Source organism: Triturus cristatus, chromosome 3_1, assembly GCF_964204655.1.
Source record: "Triturus cristatus chromosome 3_1, aTriCri1.1, whole genome shotgun sequence".
NCBI lineage: Eukaryota > Metazoa > Chordata > Amphibia > Caudata > Salamandridae > Triturus > Triturus cristatus.
In genome coordinates this window covers 964,677,710-964,699,961 of record NC_140583.1, presented here as the reverse complement: position 1 = coordinate 964,699,961, position 22,252 = coordinate 964,677,710, and the positions used below count along the sequence as shown (strand labels likewise).

The window sequence follows — 22,252 nt, the reverse complement described above, 5'->3', positions numbered from 1 at the left end:
GCTCTGAATTCCTCAAATAACTGCTGTTGGTTGTTGCTTGGGCATGCATTTTATACAAAGTCAACACCCCAGATAGTCACTAAAACTTGTTTGATCTCATGAGTTCAAAAACTTGAAATGAATGCTCGTTGAGCACATTCATTGATCGATACACTACCCTGCCACAAGCATCTTCTGAGCCAGGGAAGGCAGCGGCCATGGGTCAGTCGCATCGTGGGTGGGGGGACAGCAGTGCTTAATTTGTACAAAATTAAGTGCCAGGGCATTTCTTGGAAAGCCACTGCGGCCTGCACAATACATTGCCCCTGCTAGCACTGCCAACGACAGTACCAACATAACACCTAACCATTGCACTCCTATATTTGAGACAATTCAGACTATTTCAGGCCACACAAAGCTATAATAATGGCGTGAGAAGCTGGTATTATTTAATTTCAATGCGATTTGACGCAATAAACATGGTTGTTGCGCTCATCTCAAAATTAAACAGACAGTGCTACCATGTGGTGAACTGTCACTAGAGCTGGTGCTAACAATTAAGTGCCAGTGTCGAGCACTGGAAGCCATGGCTCAAATTAAGCATTGGGTGAGGACGCATCACCAGCAGGAGCCCAGCACCGACCTTACACAATGGTGTCATACATGCCAACAGATCCTATTCAAACGGGAGACTCACCATTTTTCAAGCCAGAAATGGTTTATTTTAACTGTCTCCCACCTCAAACATTATCTGCTTCAGTAGATTTCAATGGGGAAAATGCAGTACTCCGATTCTCTTTTCCAAATCTCCCACTATCCTGTTCTAAAATGTTGGCATGTATTTAGGGTTGTTGGGCTTGCGTTATACATTACTCAATATGCAATATTTAAATTGCATACTCAGCTTCACTTACGTAGGAAATATATATTCATTTCAAATCAAAAACGTGTATTGAATGAACTGACTGTACTGTATGATATGGTGTTCTATAGTGAAAAAGCCCAGGGGAAAAAAAACGTTCATTTGAATTATTTCGTTTTGTGCACTTTCAGTGCATATGTTTTCAACTTTTGGAAGGATGTTGTGCTTGCACAAGTAAATATTAGGCAATTGCTCTGCAGGGACAGCTAATTCCATAAGGAAGGAATTCTTTTGAATTCTGGGTTTTGAAAATACTGACATTAGTGCATTACCAGTTGTGAAAATTACAAATATTTTTCTTGTGTATATTCGCTTGTATAGAATGCATGCAACATATGCAAAAATAAATTGCGTGTATTCATTTACAATTATTTGTAGCTCATTGAACAAAACATAATTAGCCGAGAAATCAATGTAGAAATCGTCCTGTTAGGTCCGGTTACATCTGCTGGGATGTAGCAGATTTTCAATGGGCTCGTTCGTGAACTGGGTTACCCCTGACGGACATGCGTGCATGGAGGGGATTGTGTGCATTCTCCGGTAGGATCTGCCCTGTACATAGGCAGTATAGCTATTCGTATAAAAGAGTATGGCCCAGTCGGGCCTTGGTGCTGTCAGTCCTGTCCCTTTGAAACAACAGCATCTCACTGTACGCTGCGCGCGCACCCCCCTGTGCGGCCGCCGCCTCGCGCTGGCTGCTGGGATCGCTCGCGCCTTGGTAATGTCCGCCATGTTTGCCATGGCGCAGGCTGAGAATCGGCCGAGCGGAAGCCGGAGCTAGGAGGGGGAAGACGCCGGGGCCGCCTGCTTCCTTCATCCTCCCGCCATCCCCGGGGCCCTCATGAGCGCGCTGGGGGCGGCAGCGTGCGGGTGCCGGGCCTTCTTGTGAGCGAGACTTTTAAGTGATTTTACCCCCCTCGTCCCCGTCGGTGTTATTGTGAGAGGCAGAGGGAAAACAATGAGTAAACTCTCCTTCCGAGCGCGGGCGCTAGACGCCGCCAAGCCGCTACCCATCTACCGCGGCACGGACATGCCCGATCTCAACGACTGCGTCTCTATCAACCGAGCCGTGCCGCAGATGCCGACCGGGATGGAGAAGGAGGAGGAATCGGTAGGTTTATTTCTCATATTATATTTCCCAATTCCCCACCACCATTTGTAAATAGGGTATTGATATTCACGAAGCCTGATTACGCTCACGAGACTGCGCAGCTTCTGTGGTGTGGCGGGGATTGTACGTAACTAGAGTAGCGTAAGTCACTCCACCGACGTAGCCGCCATGTTTTGCGTCCTGTCTTTACGTCCTGTGTTGTGATTAGCTCGAAGGAGTAACGCTGGGTAAGTAGCGTAAATGATGTACTGGAATACCAAGTTGGTGTGTGCTGTTTGGGCGCATGCGCAGTGCAGTTTGAAGGGCTCAATGGGACCCTGGCTGGAGTTGAACTGCACATTATGTCTAAAAATGTTTTGCACTTGGTATTTTGTCCAGTTATCTACCGTCCTAGGCCTTAACATCAATTGCTACTTGCACACCTACGCCAAACAAGAATGTTTACATCTGCACAATTTAAGTGATGTATTTAAATCCCGCGTAGATGAGGCCACTTGTGTACTTGAACCAGTTTATAGGCTATACCAAATGTTAGCGATGTTTGCATGATACCGGTATTAGTGTTTATCCACAACGTGGAATGCATGTCACAGATGACAGGCGGCCAAAAAGATGTGAAGTTGCTATGTGGATCTGTGTGGTCTTGCAGATGCCTCTGTGCCAAGACATCATGACGAGCTAAATTACTTACCTTTACAACCTTAGGCATATCAAGTGCGTACTTTGTATTTTTCATTTAACTCGTCCCGGCGTTATCACGAATTAGAATCTCGTTGTTTTGAGTCATGCGTGATTTATCTCGCTTATTATACATTATTTTGGTTGTTGGTGGGTAATTAAAATTACAGACGAAGCATGTTTTGGTCTCTGCGTACTTTTTCAACTAGTTGGGGGGGTTTAAGGGATGCGGATGATAGGTGAAATTCCTGCCCCACATTCTTAAAGTAAGTAAGCCTGAAAAGCTGACATGCAGATGCATTATAATTTCATGTTCCCTTTATGCACCTCACCAATAGAAAAACTGTGTAAACTGCAGACGTGCTAGTACATTGAAAACTTGCATCACTCTTTTATCTAGGATAGCTGACGTCTCAGAGTAAGGCAGCATCTGACCATTATATATTAGACTGACTATTTGTTTTTAATGTGTGATTTATTCTTAAGTACCTATATATTTAAATAAGAAAGAATTCCATCCCAAAAATATAGTTCATCTTAGCTAATGTCCTTGTTATGTTTCTTTTCTTGGGTAGGCAGATTGTCCTAAATTATGTGTCTTGTTTTGACCACCTGTATGTTGTAGAGGCGATAGTTGATCTTTGTCCGACACGTTTAATGAGATTAAATCAAACGGCTGTTCGTTTGACGCATGAATGTTTTCTCGTGCTCCTTGGGTTTGCTGTCATTTTGAGGAGGGTGTGTCGTCTGCTGTGGCAATGTTTGTGTTAGGATTTTCAGACACGTGTCACCTTCCATGCAGCTGTCAAATACGTGTAACGGGTACGAGACTAGTTATCTACCACGTACGTTTGTGGCATATATATATATGTGTGTGTGTGTGTGTGTGTGTGTTATGATTTATTTTTTATTTTATGAAAAGAACAAAAATCGGAGAATTTGTAGGAGTCATTTTTCAGTTCCCCATGGGTATCAGACAAGGATTTTTTCTGACTTGAAAGAAACAAAAGTAACTTCCGACAGAAAGGGATCGTTTGTAGTCCTACTCATGACTTTGGCCGTGAATAGAATGATAATATTTATGGTGAATTAGTCTTGGATGATTTAGGCATTAACTTTAAAGGATTTGGTTACTGACCGTAACATTGCATTGGTGGGAGGTGAAATGCACCTCCCCAGGCGTCTTTTCTGTGAAATTGCCTATCCCACGGTATGTTAAATATACCATTGCCGAAGCATAGTGGTGCACGCTACTGTTTAAATTCAACGGTCACCCATGATATGTATAGAGAGCAAAACATATTGATGACAGTACATATGCAAACACATATCCAGAAGTTATAATTTATGTGTGCAGTGCTCCCTCGTTTCGTTCAGTAAAATCATGAAATTAGATTATCCTGCACACTTCTGCGGAACGTCGCACCTACGAGACTTTTTAACTTTAAGTTATTTTTTACATGTGTTTTTTCCACTGGAGCTGTGCCTCCCTTAATCTTATGTGCATGTGATAATATAATTATTATATTTCTATTCTTGCTATTTTCGTATGCTGGGTCGGAGATTGTGCAGTACCTAACTTGCAGCTATTACTTCATCACCTTCTGCATGCGACCGACTGCTGCTTTGATTACAGTAGCATAGCTTGTTTGCTGGCTTTAGTTGAATTCCTTAGTATACACTTGTTCTGAATCCCTGTGTTCTTTGTCCGATGTGTGTGTAAAGATGCATGCTTTCGCCACTGACCGCTTCTAGTATTTCAGTGTTCAAGGCGCTTCATGGTTGCGACCCCGTTGCCACACTGTATCTGTTAAATTCGTGCTCATATCCAGTGTATCTTGATACTGAACATATTCTGGTGTGCATGAGTGTTTCTGACTATGTTGGGTCGACCTCCCTGTTGTGGAGTAATGTGTGCAGGGCTCATTGACAAAGGTAATATTACTCCTTTCTTGGATATGTGCTGTGTTGTCTTGGCTGGTGTTGCCTCCTTAACTAGATTACTGCTGCTTTTGTAACTAGACTAGTGCACTTTATACTCTGTCTCGTTGGTATTGATGCTATCCACTAGAAGACTGCTGATAGTACCGGCAGACCTGCACATCTCTGTGGTGTTGAGTTCTTTGTTACAGGGTTTCTCCCGCTTGTCCAAGTAGATCATCTTAAAGTTTTGCTAATGCAGTATTTTTTTTTTCTGGAGCGAATCGGTGTGCAGTGCTTCTTTGGTGCACTTAAGTACATGCCTTGGTGTCTAGGTGTTACACATGGTGTTTAACTGCTTATCTTGAATTGTTTATTGTGCAGTGTGACCTTTTTGCTGCACGGCTTATGATGCTGTGCGTTGTCGAGTATCCTATTGATACACACTGTTAACGGTTTCTCACAAAGGTTTGCAGGTGCTGCTGTATTATAATAAGATCTGGCCTGCAGGCTCTTATTCTTTCACGTTATGCAAGGTGTTTTTTGATACAGGGTATGTACATGCTGAAAAACATCCATGGTATCGCTTTTCTTTAGTTGTCGTTGATGATATTTGCCTTCTATTCAGAAGAATGTTATTACTACGTATTACGTATTCATGCATTTTATGCACGCACATCTGTGGTGTGATTAAAACGTAATATACTGAACGGACTGCCCGTTCTGACTGCTTCCTGTTCTGCAGAGTGTTTTGACTATGCTTGACATGATCTCCTGTTTTCACTGTATATTGGGAATTTTAATTTACACAATACAATGTACAGTGTAGCTCATTGTGAACCCTATATATTTTAGCTGTGCAGGGTCTCACTGAATTATATGCAGGGTATCTGGCTGCGTGGGTTGGAGGGTGGGGGGTCTCTTGCACAAAGAACAGTATTTTATTGTGCATAATGTCGCCGTTTTCGGTTGCACATTATTTGTACATATTTTTTTTTTTTCTATAGTGCTAGATGCAACTTGGATGAGTGTATGTGATATTTTTATAGGACGAATCTTACCGAAAGGCTGTGGAGTACCTTGAGGTTCGAGGCAAAGATCTAGTCAGTCTGCGACTATAGGTGGACCGTCATGACATAGCGTTTATTATAGATATATACTCCCTACATTAAAGTAGCCTGGCATAATACTGAAGGAAAACTAGTTAACAAACGTGGTGATCGGTGAAGCAGCTGATGACTCAAGAGCTAGCCGAAGCAGGGAATCTGCTGATGAGAAGAACCATCTTCAGACCGCTAATATGTTTGTCGTGTCAGTGAAAATTAATTTTGCATGATAACGTTATTTGGAACAACATATATTTATTTCCATCGTTGCGGGAGAGACATCGTAGGTTAATGGGCTTTTCCTAAATGTGAACCATGTTTCAGTCTAAGATGTAAAGGTGGAGTCTGTTGCCTAGTCAGACGATTTCTAATGAGATGCACAAGAGTTCGGGTTACAGACTAGTCGATGAAAAACTTGGAGGGATTCTTTTGTGGGTGGACTTGTTGCTACTTGTGGACAGGGAGTCACCATGCCGAGTCAGTCTTAGTTTATCGTCTTGTTCTTACACAAAATGCGAGTAGTTATGTAGAAGTTATTAAGCTGTGCAGGTGGACTCTGCGCCTTAATATGCAGTGTCACGGCAACGACTGTCGCTGGCGCATTTTACACAAGGGGTGGGCCACTAGTTGCACAATACAAGGGAAGCGGTGGATATGTACGAGGTCTTGCATGTGCGTGATTTGCTGCATGTCTGTACTGGCAGTAAGACGGGTGACTTGGTGCACTGTGTGCGTCTTGTCACATTTCACAACGTGGTATCGGTCGATGACTGCTACTGCACAGTGTGGCACACAATGCTGGGGATCGCAGTCTGCCTTGTGCCTCGCTGCTGCACCCAACGCTCTGTTTCTGCTGGTGTTCCTTCCCTGTCAATGCACGCTCTCCGGGTCCTCCCGCTGCGCGCCGCGCACGCAGTCTGACAGGTAGGCTGCCTTCGCCCCGTGCTCCAGTTCCGTTTAGAGCAGCTGTTGTAGTATCTGAACAATTTCCTTGAATGAATGTCTCCGCACGCGCTGCATTGGTTGTTGTTTTTTTTTTTTTTAGGCCGTAGGTGGATTGGCTGCAGCTGTCTGCCGCGATGCGCTGTGATTGGCCAGCTGTCTCATCTTGCTAGGTTTTTATTGGTTCACATTTTCGGAGCTGTCAAAAGTGTGACGCTCGGCTCTGTTGATTGGCTATGCTGGAAGCCCCTGGCGAGTGGGGGCGGTAATCTGTCAGCAGTGAGTGCCGGTACCCGGCTCAGCTGATACTATCTGCGGCCTCCTGTCAGTACAGCGCGCCTCTCAGAGCCGGCGAGTGCACCTCTGGCCGCGGTGATCTGGCCTACAGCGTCGGTCCTCCAGAGGGGTCGGGGGCGTCTTATGTGCTTCTTCTCTAACTCCGCATCCGTGCCTTGCAATTGCGGCAGCGGCTGGGGCTCGAATGAGCTGCACCACAGCAGGCGGGTAGCGTTGTGCCGAAGCGCAGGTGAACGAGCGGAGGCTGCTCTCTTTTCTAATAATAACTATCAGCATTCACAACAAGACCAGACCACTTATTTGCATACGTTTGCGGCTGATCACTAGCACCAGTCAGGTCAACGCATTTTCATTTCAATATAAAAATAAGCAATATACGATGCTTTTCTTTTTAAAATCGGTTTCCTTTTGAAGACTGATAATTTTACAGGAGCCGCACGTTCAGTCATTATTTGGTTGTAAATTCAGAGTTTATATTTGTGGTTTTACGTTCACCTTCTCTGCTCATTGATCCCTGCAAGTAACCTGTTACTAAAAACGTTTCTTATTTAGGATTGTTGTAAATGTAGTTACGGTGATGCGATTCTCAGTGATACCCCCTCCGGAAGGTTTTAGGTACATGCTTTATTCGAGCTCTGCATAACCGGAGCAGGTGGGCTCGGCTCCACCGCATAGAATGCTGTGCAGTGGAACCGTGCCTGTGTAACAACTCCATCCACACTGTCATTCAATGTCTCCCGCCACATTACATTAACACGCTTGATTGCCGCGAGGATTATCCGAGGACTACAGTTCCCAGGGGGCCTGCTGCCATCGCCCACACCTGGTTGCAATTTGCCATCCTGCCAGGCGCCTTTAAAGCGCCTCGCCGCTCCCGCTGTCGCGGGAGCCGCTTCGCTTGATTGCCGCGAGGATTATCCGAGGACTACAGTTCCCAGGGGGCCTGCTGCCATCGCCCACACCTGGTTGCAATTTGCCATCCTGCCAGGCGCCTTTAAAGCGCCTCGCCGCTCCCGCTGTCGCGGGAGCCGCTTCGCTTGATTGCCGCGAGGATTATCCGAGGACTACAGTTCCCAGGGGGCCTGCTGCCATCGCCCACACCTGGTTGCAATTTGCCATCCTGCCAGGCGCCTTTAAAGCGCCTCGCCGCTCCCGCTGTCGCGGGAGCCGCTTCGCTTGATTGCCGCGAGGATTATCCGAGGACTACAGTTCCCAGGGGGCCTGCTGCCATCGCCCACACCTGGTTGCAATTTGCCATCCTGCCAGGCGCCTTTAAAGCATCTCGCCGTTTACGCGCAGCGGACGCGCACGGACGAAGCCCGGACAAAGGGCGGGCCCTCTGTGGCCCTCAGTGGACGGAAGAGACTGGACTGGGCCACGGACATTGTATGTATTTGAGACAGTCCCTGTGTAGTCACTATACATTGTTGTGTAACGTGGGTGTAAGAGAAATTAGAGGGTTATATAGTCCCTGGTAAAAGAGGAAAAAGCGCTTGGTTCCAAGGATTATTGCTAATATGCATAAGGCTAAGACGAATAAACCCACCAAGGGGGTTGGCTCTATGGATAACTATCTGGTGCAAAAGGTGACCCAAATCAACAACACCCGTAGAGCTTCCCTAGGGCGAGGTAGTGATGTTGCTGAACTACCGCCTCCTTTGATAGTCACAGCTCCTATAGATGGCCTGAACGGGGGAAGTGGGGCGGCTGCAATTACTACAGCGCAAATACACATAGATCAGATTGCAGATGATCTTGAAGTTGCATCTGAATTAATAGAATTAACTGAGGAAGATTCATCTCCCTTATCTCCCCTATCACCCAAGCAAAGACCAATAAGGTTGTGCAGGAAGGTACAAGTTAAGCGCATGGGCAACCATTGCAAGAGTAAAACCGGGAGGGGCAATAGAGTCTCTAACAGTGGGGGACCGCAAAAGAATCTAGGGGAGGGCAGTGGCATTGGCGGATTGAGTTCTAATATCGCCCCTGAATCATTAACTCTCCTATTCCACTCACTGGAGGGAAAATTAGAGGAAAAAATTGTAGAGCTGATGCAACCACTGCTAGATAAATTAGATACTATGGCCTTAGAAGTTGATAGATTAGGTGGCCTGTTAAAATCCCACTTGGTGGGAGTATCAGGTAAATCAGATGCAGCCAATAATAATTCAATTGTGGTTGTCCCGGGATCACCAAAAAGTAGTGCATCTAATACTCTACTAAATAGGCAGATTAACACACAGAATAAAGTGGTTGTTGTTGATCCTGTCTTATCAGGTCCCACGACAATAACATTGCAGAATACCATTAATACGAGATCTCTTGAGGGAAATTTGACCCATACCCACACAAAGAAAATCCGTCATGTAAATCTTCCTCCTGACTGTGCTCCTTATGTGGCTGTGCTTACGAATGTCCCTCCCATTCAGCCCCAAGCACATCAGGTGTTTGAAGAAAATCACGACTCTCTAAAGAATAGGACGGTTTTCTGGCTTAATAAGAATTGTGGGTTTCCCGTTAAGTATGCAGATCAAATATTAACGACAAGAAGGGTCAGCTGGATTGGATCGTCCAGCAAGACAACAAATGGTGACTGCATTATCATTAATTTTAGGCATCCTCAGCATGCTGCTACAGTTCTACTTAGAGCTGCTGCACTAGCCAACACTCCCAATAGTATTTGCATACGTCCACTGGGGTTCTTTTATTCCCATTTTATTAGCAATCCACCAACCCCTGGCCCATTCAGAATACGTACACCCTCACAGTCACTGCCCCTCAATGATGGATATGATTATAACGCGGGGCTACAGAGAGGTAATGACTTCAACATTGCAACTCATAATAGATTTGATGCCCTCTCGGGATTAGAGCTATGTGACTGACAGGAGGTATCGGGTGGGCAGGAAATTCATGGCTTAACGGATATGAAATGTTCGGAACGTAATTTGGCTGTCAATATCTCTAATAATATAATATCCTGGAACATTGCGGGTCTTGGTTCCAAAATGGAGGATTGCAATTGGATTGAGTATATCAAAAAGTACCAAATTATCTGTTTACAGGAAACTTGGTCAATCGATTGTAATTACTTCCTGGAAGGGTTTAAGGCCTACTACGTACCGGCAGTAGCAACAAATAGGGGTAGAGCTAAGGGGGGCCTGGTTGTGTTTATATCTATAGCTTTATGTTGTAAGGTTCGGAGAATTACAACTAACCACACTGGTATTATTGGTTTAGTTTTAAACGGAGAAAACTGTACGGCCGGTCTGGTCAATTTTTATAATTCTACTATTTGTAGCACCAACTCTAGTCATATAGCTACATTGCATTCCTTTATCAGTAACTCCATGAAGGGCTGTTTTCACAACCTCATGGTGGTTGGGGATTTTAATGTTCATCCCTGTGGAGACCCTCTTTTTAAATTGATCACAGAATTTAATTGCTCGGTCTGTGAGAACTTTCATTTTGAGCACACAACTGAGGGGGAACACTTGAATGATATGCTTAATGAATTAGAATTAACTCCTATGATGGCATTGATGGCCCCAAATAAGCGTTTTGATACCCCAACGTTTAAGGGGAATGGCAGGGCAACTTTTATAGATTTTATTTTGTTAACATCTGCCATGCAGTCTTTTGTGGGATCCTTCTCTATCGAAGACAGTGAATTTAGTGATCACAATCCTCTCACTGCTCTTTTGAGGGGTCCACTGATAGCAAAAGAAAGAGTGGAATCTCTTATCGGTAGGGTGAACACCACTGATGGCAGACGCCGTCTGAGATGGTCCATGGTAACTCCTGATCAACTATATACCAAAATAAAAACTACTTGTGCTGACGAAATTTCGTTATGCACGCAAGTAGATGCACTCCCAAACATTGTTCTAAATGCCTTCAATCGTTTAGCGATGAAGGTATCTCAATTACTATCAGTTCCTATAAAAAATTCAGACTCCCTAAAAGGTCCAAAGTGGTTTAACAAGGACTGCACTCTAGCAGCCAAAAATCTAAGAGCAGCATTGTCATCCAAGCCTAGGATAAAAGCTGATGTCCAGCAATGTAGAACGATTTATAAAAACACTATTGCAAGACATAAGGAATCTCTAAGGGAAGAGGCGTGGTTAGCGATCCTAGATCCTGCCACCCTTGGAAGTAGTACAGCTTTCTGGGCCTTGATGAGAAAACCATTTTTGACACAGGACCCGGGAAATGGTACTGAAAGTTATATATCTAAGGAGGAGTGGGAAGAGCACTTTAAAAAATTATACTGCTGTGCAGAGGACATGGATACTAGTACTGACTGTAGTAAAACTGGTGTGCAGATTGTTTTTAATAGAATTGAGGTCTTAGAGGGAATACAGGGAATCACAGGTGGAAAAGCTCCTGGCCCGGACGGGATCCCCCCTGATTTGTATAAATCTGATCCTAGTTTTTGGGCACCGATTTTGGAGTCAGTTTTTAACGCAGCTGTAAAAGAAGGATGTCCACGATCATGGGGTGTTTCCACAATTGTCCCAGTTTTTAAAAAGGGTGACAAGGGCAGCCCACACTGCTATCGCCCGATCTCTCTACTAGATTCTATGGTTAAGATTGTAGGAAGAATTGTACTGCAAAGATTGGTAGAGTGGGTGGAGGAAAAGAACATTATGTCTCTTTCGCAGTACGGATTTTGTAAAGGCCGATCCACAACTACTCAATGCCTTAACCTTTTCCTGATCTTAAGTAAATATACCATAATACAGAAAGGTACCATTCATCTTGCCTTTATGGATTTGTCTTCAGCGTTCGACTGTGTCAATCGGTGTAAGCTGTGGCAATCCATGAGGTCAAAAGGGGTTGATAGCGGTCTGGTTGATTTCTTGGTTGCCCTGCACCATAATACCAGTGCCAATGTGAGATATTCCCTGGATCTGAGTGTATCTAATAATTTTAGTATTGGAAAGGGTGTCCGGCAGGGCTGCATCCTGGCCCCCTTTCTTTTTAACTTTTACATTAATGATTTAGATGGGGTGCTACAAGATGTTCATGCTGACTGTCCTAGAGTTGGCAGGCGAGGAATTCCAATACTTCTCTACGCAGATGATGCAGTACTTATATCTAGGACCGAGAGGGGATTGCAATCATTACTAACAGCTTTTAATACATTTATGAGAGATAGAGACCTCTTGATAAATAACACTAAATCTTTTGTATTACAAGTTGGTCAGCAACCAAGAAAACCCTTCCAATTTAGGATTGGCGGAGAAATAATACCCTCAACTAAAACATTTTGTTATCTAGGAGTTCTCTTTGATACAAAATTAAATTGGGAACCCCATCTTGTAAAGAAAAAAGGTGAAATGGTGAGGGTTAATGCATCAATATTTAATTTTGCAACCAAATTGGGAAAAAAGCCAATCTGTGCAATGTTGAAATTGTACAACGCTAAGTCTGTGGCAACTGTATCCTATGGTAGTGAACTTTGGGGGTATGTTAATGGAGAGCAATTACAGATTGTTGAAAATCGTTTTATGAAGCGCTTATTGTGTGTCCCATCTGGTACGGCTAATTTCGCCGTCCATGAGGAGTTGGGGTCCCAATATATATGCGACTTGCTTTCCTTACGCCCTTTGATGTTTTGGCTTAAAATTTGGCTAAATGAGAACATACCCCTAACACACTTAATCATTAAGGACTTTATGTCATTGGACAAGGCATTGAGTTCTCCTTGGCTAGGCTATTTAAAAACAAATTTTGACAAACTTGGTCGCCCTGATCTTTTTTCTAATCCTCAAACAATTATCAGGGGAGATTTGGAGCAAATTAAACAATTATTTTTGTGTGATAAGAGGACCACGAGAGAAGACGTGGAGCTCCAGAAACCAAGTGTGAGAAAATTTGTTATGCTTAAGACTACCTTGGCCATTGAACCATATTTGGAAGGGTCTTTTTCTTCACATGAGAAATTTTTACTGACCAGATTTAGGTTTAATCAATTTCATCATCTGCTTATTCGACCTAAATGTGATATTTTTAATAAATTGGCAGCGCCCTGCGGCTGCGACGGAAAGTCTCCGCAGGATATGCTGCATTTTATCTTTTTATGCAAATTTTATGAATTTCCTCGTAAATTATATTTAGTGACTCTTTTAAAAAAACTTGATTTTAAACAAATCAGACCGGCTCTTTTGTATTTGCAGCTTTTGCACAGTGACAGTGTTCTCCAAATGAAGGAATTTTTAAAATTATGTATTAGATTGAGAAACTGCCTGGACCAGTGAAACCATGCCCCTCGCTCGGTGTTCATATTTTAGAGAGCAATATCCTTTTTCTTTGTGTACTGAAATGGTTGGTGCTCTTGTAATGATGTATTGTATATTTTATGTATGTCTTTTATGGTTAGCAATAACCGAAATAAAGATTTGAATTTGATTTACATTAACATAAAGAATGTTAAACCACAACAAATCGCCTGCCATCACAATCAAGCGAAGTGTTAATAATGTGGCAAATGAGACCACCCAATTTAAACTTATTTTCATAATTGAAAAACAATCCCATTAAAACAAGCAGCGTGGAATATTTGAGTTATGAAATGACATGCATTTAAAGGTTTCTATTTGTTACTAGTATAACACCTGTTCCTAAACAATAGCGTGGGGGCCGTTTACGGGCCAATTATACATTTTAACCCGTACTATTGCCATACTCCACTATAGCAAACTTGCATCTTGCGTTTCGTGCGGGGCAGCTCTTGTGCTAAAAAATTAAATGTGCAGACAAGTGAGTTTATTCATCTTTTAATGGGCAGGAATATATGAGCATTTTGTTGTGCACGCTTCTTATGGTTGCACCTAGGTGTTTGTCTAGCTGCCAGGGCTTACTTTGCATGTTAGATTTTCAAACCATCGTCTGTTGGCAGGCAGTAGTAATCTTGCATGGCAGCTGTGACCTGAGTTGATTCCATTCACCACCAGAGGTTCCTGTTACTAAACAAATGGGGCTAATGCATGTTGTATTTCTCCTTATTTTGTCACGTGGGTGCTCGTTGATTGCCAGTTTCCATTCGCCAGCTCGCTAAGTAGTTCTGTCTCCTTCACTCCTGCTGAATCCCCTGCGCTTCTTTCTCTAATATGAACACTTAGCAGTTACCAAACAACTTTCCTCATCTCCACTGCAGAACTCCATCATGACTTTAGACTTTAGTTTGTCTATTACAGGGAAACTGCCCAGCAGAAAAATATCTTCTGGGCTGAGTGACGGTTTGCTGTTTACATTTGCTTTAATCTTTTCCTTTTTTCGTGTATGCACAAGGCAGTTGGATCAAGTGTTTTAGTATGCACATATTAATAAATACAATAAGCCAATAATGTCAATGCTTGTTGTGGCATGTTTTTTTGTAAAACTTTAGAGTTGGGGGAGCTGCATGGTCCGTGCCACAAAAATGCGTTAATAGCAAAAAACAATTTGTTCTAAAAAGCACACTTTGTAATCTGTAGCGATGAAGTGAGCTTCCTTTTATACAGATGTTGTGCTTGTGCCGCTGGCTAAAACCCCCTGTAATTATGCATATTTCATATACAGATTAAAATAGAAAGGTCTTGGCAAACGTCAGGCCTAATACATGTCATACAGTTAACTGCAACAGATACTTTGATTTGAAATATTGTAATTTAGCAGGTTTAAATTGATTAATAAAAATGTAAGCAGTTATTTCTTTATTCCAGGTGGCCAGAGTGTATTAATTTGTCAAACTATAATTTCTATTATGCTTTACCATCTTGGAAAACGTAACCAGGAATGCAGCTAAATAAAGAATTCAAGCTACGTGCATGTTCCCCCTTTTTTTTTTTTTCTTTTTTTTTTCCCTTCTATTATGGTCTTTCTTACAAAGGAATCATGACCCGCAAGTACTAGATTTGTCCTACATTCTTTTAACGGATTGCTTAATCCCTAAATTATTAAGTCTACTTACATTAAGATGTTGGGTCGATCCATTTTCTTCTAGGTAGTGGCGACTAAGTTGGGTAAGAAATTAGCAGTAGTTTCACCTGCTGCTGTTTCAATGGCTTGCTTTCTATATCTGAAGGTGACAATTTCTTGCTACTCCTTGTAGTTGGCAAAGTTCACACTAGCTTATGTCTCTTTCTCAGTGGAGTTGAAATATTCTCAATCAGTTACCTGGTGAGCATTCTTTACAACACCCGTTTTTATAATGACTCTTTTTGAACTCCACATTTACAAATACCTTAATTTAAAGGGATCTTATTGTCCAATCAGGCCTCCTATGTGCATCATTGCCAGCCACCCAAAACAACAAATACTATCAGGGGTGTGGAATTTAATAAAATATCTACTTGTCCATGGGGCTGGTTGCTTCATAAATCTACTTGTCCTGTAACAAAATCCACTTGTCTCTTTTGTGCCATGTAATGTAGCGACAAATTACGGCAGCAATCTCATTATATAAGAGTTCTGCTATAGCCTCTCTAATTATGCCAGGGCTTGTACCATAGTAGGGTTGAATACTAGCAATTCCCTTATGTTGCTCCGTTTCTGCAGGTCTACATACTGGGGCTGTAGGTAGTGGTAAGCAATAGTTTAAGGGTTGGAATGCGCTTTTGAGTCTGTGCAAACCTACTAACTTGCATGTTTTAAGGGTTTTCACCAACTCTTTTCTAATCTTTTCCCATACTGAAAAAGGTTGGAAATATACTCCTGGCAGTGGCAGACGTAAAACTTCTTCAGGGTAGGGAAAAAAAGTGGTTGGAGGAAAAGTGAACTTGAAACGTTCAGATTTTCACATGAGCAAATCTACACAAGCACATTTGCTCATGCTAAAATGCAGTTCACAAATATTTTCCAGGAGTACTATTACTTGGCCTACTACTGTAAATTCTTGTGAATTCTCGTAGACTGTATATATGCACTTAATGCATGGATATATACCATGGATGCACTTTTGAGACTTTCTTTAATAATTGGGCGTCTAATTAGGCCTGGGGTTAACCATGACCTTTTTGTATTTAGTAAAATGATCTCTTTCTCTCTTTCTCTCTTTCTCTCTTTCTCTCTCTCTCTCTGTCTCTCTGTCTCTCTGTCTCTCTGTCTCTCTGTCTCTCTGTCTCTCTGTCTCTCTGTCTCTCTGTCTCTCTGTCTCTCTGTCTCTCTGTCTCTCTGTCTCTCTGTCTCTCTGTCTCTCTGTCTCTCTGTCTCTCTGTCTCTCTGTCTCTCTCTCTGTCTCTCTCTCTCTCTCTCTTTCCCCCCCCCCCCTTCTATCGGCTGGCTTCACTGTGAGTGACCGTATACTGCTCTATTACAAGGAGCCTATTGGCACACAAAGTAGTTTTGTTCAGTGCCTGGAACTGCTGTGACAATGTGTGCTTTTTGAGACCAATGCTTGTTAGAATGGCAAGGGCCCTGCAGCTCCCACACAGATAAGGTTTTACTATAACCATGCCTAAACAAGTCACGCATTGACGAAACCAAAAGCCTGACCACCAATTTCAGACCTACTGGGTTTGCCAAAGCTTGTTTATTTTTGTTTCCCTCAATCGTATTTTAACTGGTTACACTGATTTTCCATTATTAATTTTTTTGGGAAATACAGGCATGTTACTAAATGATGCTGCAAAGATATGGTACCTAAAATCTTACAGTAATATAGCAAAATATTTTTTTCCTACTTGCATTTTTGGTGAACATTTTATTTTGAAAGCAAAGAATCATCACTGTTGTTTTCAAGCCTCTGCAAATATTTGCATATAAGAGAGCATTCTGGGAGCATTATGCATAGCCTCATATTACTAAACTTAGAAAATGTGTGTACACGTTTATACTGAAACCACCGTTGGTAGTGCAGGCAGAGCTGACAACATTTACTTTTAGTGCTCACCCTAGTAATAAAGGCTTTGCATTAATAAACCATAAATACACGTTTGAACAGTGTTAACACATGGACACACATTACCTTAACTGTAGACAATGCCCTTCCTTGATCCAAAATGTGGTATTGTAAACTGGCAGCTAAAGGGTTTGTGCTGTAGGGGGTTGGGCCTACTTGTCCCAAGGACAAAATAGACCTGAAAACTTGTTACCCTTGACCCCAAACAATATGTCCCGGGCATCGGGCTATATGAATTCCACATCCCTGTACTATTATCTTTTGAAAATAGTAACCGCTTCCATAACAGTCCTATAATCTAGTCGTGAACTATTTCATATAAATGTGGAATATGCTATAACCACAAATGTTGTGGATGCCAAACTCCATTTTTGCACACTGCCATTTAGCTGCATTTTTTCTTATTTTATTTTTTGTGCCTCCAAAGAATTTTTGACAGTTTTGTCTAGATCTTGGAAAGGGCCGAACATGGAGCCCATAAGCAATTTGGAGAGTGAGTGCTCTAATTATGATTATTTGCGGACCACTTTTTCTGTGTTAGTCAAGATGATGCTTCTCCTTTTTATGTTGGTGGATACAGTACGCTGAAAGAACCTTGAAGCCATCAGTGGAGTTACAGATGGTTAATAGATGCTGTCTTAAGTGATTCTTGCAGCCAGCGATGTGGAAATGGTTTAGAAGGTGCACTGGGGAACCGGATTTATGTTTTAGTATATGTTGGATTGGTCTCCCATTCCCTCAATGCTTCAACTGCCAAGCGAATCCCGATAGCATTGACGACCAGAACATGGTAGTGGCGATGGAACAAAGGAGGTACCATAATTGAATCTGTCCTAGTAGCAACAGGACATGAGCTCCCTCCCCCTGCAGTGGCCAGAGCTGATTAAAGTGTTGACTTCAGTTGGCAATCGCTTGTAAAAGGTTGATTTTTAGTGCTTGCCTTTATTTAGATCAGCTGTTAGTTTTTTTTTGTTGGAGTTTGACAACAATACCAGTGCTTAAAGTGGGCTTAGATCAGCCCATTGCTTAGCATTGCTGGCTTTTTTGTCAATCTAATTTGCTTGCTTTGTTGTTGACAGCTGTCCTTTAACTTGTCAACGTCATTAAGAGGCATCTCTGCCTTATCAGAAGGCGTTTCAATAGATGTGAAAATAAGTAGCTTCTTCCCACCTTGCGTTTCAATAGATGTGAAAATAAGTAGCTTCTTCCCACCTTGCAGAGTCTGCTGTTTATTTGCTTGGGGTTCATTAATAACCACCCCACTACACATGCTATTGACTTGTTTTGTGCTAATGTAGAGTAGCCACTTAGTTTTCCAGAATTCAGGTATTATTACATTTAATTGCACTCCATAACAAAGTTTCATATCTCTTGTAATGGAGAGTTTCTTATCTTGTAAGGACCGATGGGCTAGATTTTCAAGAGCCATTTAAAATTCTTGACCACACGCTACATTGTTTTTGTAGGTCTCCTGGTGAGAAGTGCAACCTCGTTCTAGGTTACACTTCCGCATTTGGATAGCCCATATTTCATTAAAATGGTACACTGTTACTTTGAAAAGTCGGCAAAAGTAAATTTGTATTTCATCCTCCCTTTTAACATTAACAATTCGAGCTATCCCATTTGCACACGAACACAGTTTTACAGTTAATAATGTAAAGAGAATTTTAGAGCACTGTGCAGTATGAAAATCATTTTATTGCTGGAGGGCCCTTTTCAAAGTGGTAGTGGTATATAACCTTAGACACAATAATCGTGTACAAGCTTTGAGCCAGTCCTTTGTCACTCTTGTATTGGCATAATTTAATGTTATTGACTGGTTTCACAGAAGCTCTAGTAAGCTGATGATCTGTTGCCCTTGAGTGGACTCCATTTAATGTGGATTTGTGGTTTAATTGCTCCTTCAATGGACTGATTCTCTGTCTCTCCTGTATCAGCAACATAGAATGCTACCCTAGCAGTTTAACAATTGGTGGATCCTATGTTGCATAATATATGAAACAAGAGAGCCACCCTTAAATTACAAAGCTGAGGGGGTAAACCACTGAGCCATTACAGTATTGCGTCCAAACTGGGAGCACCTAAAAAATAACATGGACTGATTTAAAATATAGATAAATCACCAAACTTAAGTTATAATATGCATAGTAATTTTTCTGTTAAAAGTTTTTGTGTAATTCCACATAAATAAGGCAATTTCAGAAATGCCCATTTGTAGGCCTGAATTGTTATACAAATTACTACCCGCTGAAACTCGGATCCTGTTACAAATGTATCGATGCATAAAGGTGAACCTCATATTCATCCTGTTGGAACCTTTTGCATTGTGTAAACCGTGATCTTGAGAGAATTTTTCTCAGCAGCGTTTTGGTGGTTTTGATCCATGTTTGCTGCCTGCCTCAGGCCTTGTAATTTTCATAGGTTAGTCAGGGCAACATTCTAATGATATTTCTCAGCAAAGTTTTTAAAATAGCTGAAAGGGATACCTACACCACTCTCTATATAGAATCTATAGTACATTGGGCTTCACCTACTCCAAGAATATTTCATGGATGCCAGCCTAAACCATAGTATCTTCAAAGACCTTTTAACACCGCAGCTCCAAACATTGTAAAACGCCCTCGGTGTACTTAATTCCTAAGGCTGTTGGTAAATTCTCCAGATTAAACCAGAACAACACCTTATTTTTGTCTAATCTGGCATTTCACAGGTGGCCTTGCAGTAGCATGTGGATCCATAGGTGGATGCCACATGTCAAACCCTTGATGGTTTAACAGTGCCTCCAATGAGCCACTCTTGTCTTGCTCCGATAGGCTCCACATAGCCCTCCTTGGTGTTTTAATAGCATTGCTAAGAGGTTGGTCCTCTGTCACTCCTGATTGAACTCCATAAGGCACGCATGTGGTGTCGTACAGTGCCCAAACTGGGTTGGCTCAGTGGGTAGCAATGAGTGGATTCCATATACTCTATATCAGTGGCTCCCAACCTGTGGTCTGGGGACCCTTGGGGGGGTGGGGGGGGGAGGAGGGTTTCTGCAAAGTCTCTTGACAGAGTTTCCGCGACTACTGTAAACATTTAAATAATAGTAACCGATGAATAAATGTATATTAAAGAAGCTAAATGTACAACTGGAAATTTCAAAATGTACGGGGGGGATCAAAAATGAGAAAGCCATACAACTCATGCAACAATGATAAATTAACAGAGTATTCCAAAGAAATCCCTTGAAGGCGCCTTTTACCCGTTCATACAACTCATGCAGCATCTTATTTTGCCAATATATCATGCTTTTCTTTACTCTCTTCCCCCACCTTACAGTGACGGCAATAACCGTCGTGTGGCAAACGCGGCAAAACTATAATTGGGCGAAAATCGCCACGGCCGCATATTCGACTAATTCGAGGTCCTCTGGTATAAGGTGTACGCTGTTTTGCTTTGGTTTACTCATGAGTAATATAAATAACATGTTCATAGCAACTGGAGCACAGATTGATGGATGCAGTGAGAAACTGTCATGTAATAGTCCTTGTTTTCTCTGGGAAGTGATATGATAGTTTACTATGTGATGTGCTGATTTTTTTAAAATTAGTTTGGGTTTTACCAAGGCAATGTGAAAGTTGAGCATTGTAGTTAAATACAGCGCTGTGACGGGTCTGTTGTCATAAGCCAAAGCTGTACAAAACTAGTAAATGTCATAATTACCTGTTCCAAATAATGTGATATTAAGCCACGCTTTGTCGTTTTTGGTTTTATTTAATTAAAAATGGGTTTTTGCTACAGTTTTTATGCTTGTCAGCACCACTCGTTAGATTGAATGCCTTTCTTTTTATTGTAGAAGTATGAACAGTTTTTGTTCCCCCTTGCAGGCCAGAATTGTTTGATTTTGCTATTTTATTCTAATTTTTTTTCTGAAGTCTTAAGTGTATAGTATTGTTTAATTGGAAGCGAAATATTCCCCAGACATCGAGCTTACCCAATTGTTATTTACAGGTCTGCGAAAGGATTTCTCCCTATTGGGCGTTAAAAACCCCATGTGTGCTTATGAACGTTTTGACTACTCAACAGGCCCCTTTTGCTTTAACCCCTTCTGTGCCACGCCCTTTCCCCCTCCTGTGCCGGGCGTTACATTAGTGGGCGGGTTTCATGACGAGATAGTCTCGTCATGGGCACAGCGCAACCGTGCTCCATGACGAGACTATCTCGTCATGGGCACAGAAGAGGTTAAATGCTTTTTTACCTCTGTGGTATTTTCAGGTTGCGTTGTTGATGCGCATCCTTTTTCACACCCAGCAAAAGCAGTATTTGATCATCTTTAGGTATTTTACATAATAAAAAAAAAAAAAAATATATACACTGAAAAAACCATAGGTTTCACACACGTTATAGTTAGGAATTAGCATTTAAAAAACCTTGCAAATTCACTGAAAAAACCATAGGTTTCAAAACACACATGTTATAGTTAGCGGAAATTTTACTGATAAAAAACCAATGAAATTGCCCCGTTATAGTTAGTGCTGGCAACTATAACTCACGCGACCGCAATCCTCTGCTGATGCTAATACTGTATTTAGACACTTATTTGCCCATGTCTTCTTCCATACATTTTTAGCTATACATATATTACAAATATTTTTTTTTATAAAGACACATATGTCATCAGCAGAAGATTGCGGTCGCGTGAGTTATAGTTGCCAGCACTAACTATAACGGGGCAATTTCATTGGTTTTTTATCAGTAAAATTTCCGCTAACTATAACATGTGTGAAACCTATGGTTTTTTCAGTGAATTTGCAAGGTTTTTTAAATGCTAATTCCTAACTATAACGTGTGTGAAACCTATGGTTTTTTCAGTGAATTTGTACGGTTTTTTAAATGCTAAGTTACTTTACGCCATTCGAGGCGTGCGCGCCCACTTAACGCAATGCGTTCCGTGCACGGTTTTTATCAACTTTAATAAGCCCTGTACATTTGGTGGCCTTCGGCCACCAAAAGCACAGGGGGTGGGGTCAATGTGGATAGTGTTTTTTTTTTATTTCGATTTTATAATTTCATGTTGCCAAAATATAGTTTTTTTTACTGATTTAATAAGCCCTGTACATTTGGTGGCCTACGGCCACCAAAAGCACAAGGGGTGGGGTAAGTGTGGATAGTGTTTTTTTTTTTATTTCTATTTTTTACCGTACGCTTACGGTAAGCGTACGGTAAGCGTACTCGGCGAAATTGCTGAAAAAAAAATAAAACCGTTTTTGCTCTTGGGGGATGTTTGGGGACTCCCTCAACATGACTATGTGGGAGGGAGTTGTCAAAACAGCCCCGTAACATGTTTTTGGGCATCATGTTTGATAAATAACACTCAGTGCGAGAGACAAAATGGCGGACGCCGCTTCCTGGTTTCGGCCGATTCGAATGTT

At 42.0% G+C, this 22,252-nt stretch overlaps 1 protein-coding gene across 1 annotated transcript in view; it reads left to right on the top strand.

Moving 5' to 3' along the window:
- The first annotated feature begins 1,550 nt into the window (after window positions 1-1,550).
- Window positions 1,551-22,252, top strand: part of EPC2 (enhancer of polycomb 2) — a 199,578-nt gene continuing 178,876 nt past the window's right edge. Inside the window, exon 1 of the mRNA XM_085645610.1 lies at window positions 1,551-2,012. Coding sequence (XP_085501736.1) covers window positions 1,860-2,012 — 153 coding nt within the window. The 5' untranslated portion in view covers window positions 1,551-1,859. The remainder of the gene's footprint in view (window positions 2,013-22,252) is intronic.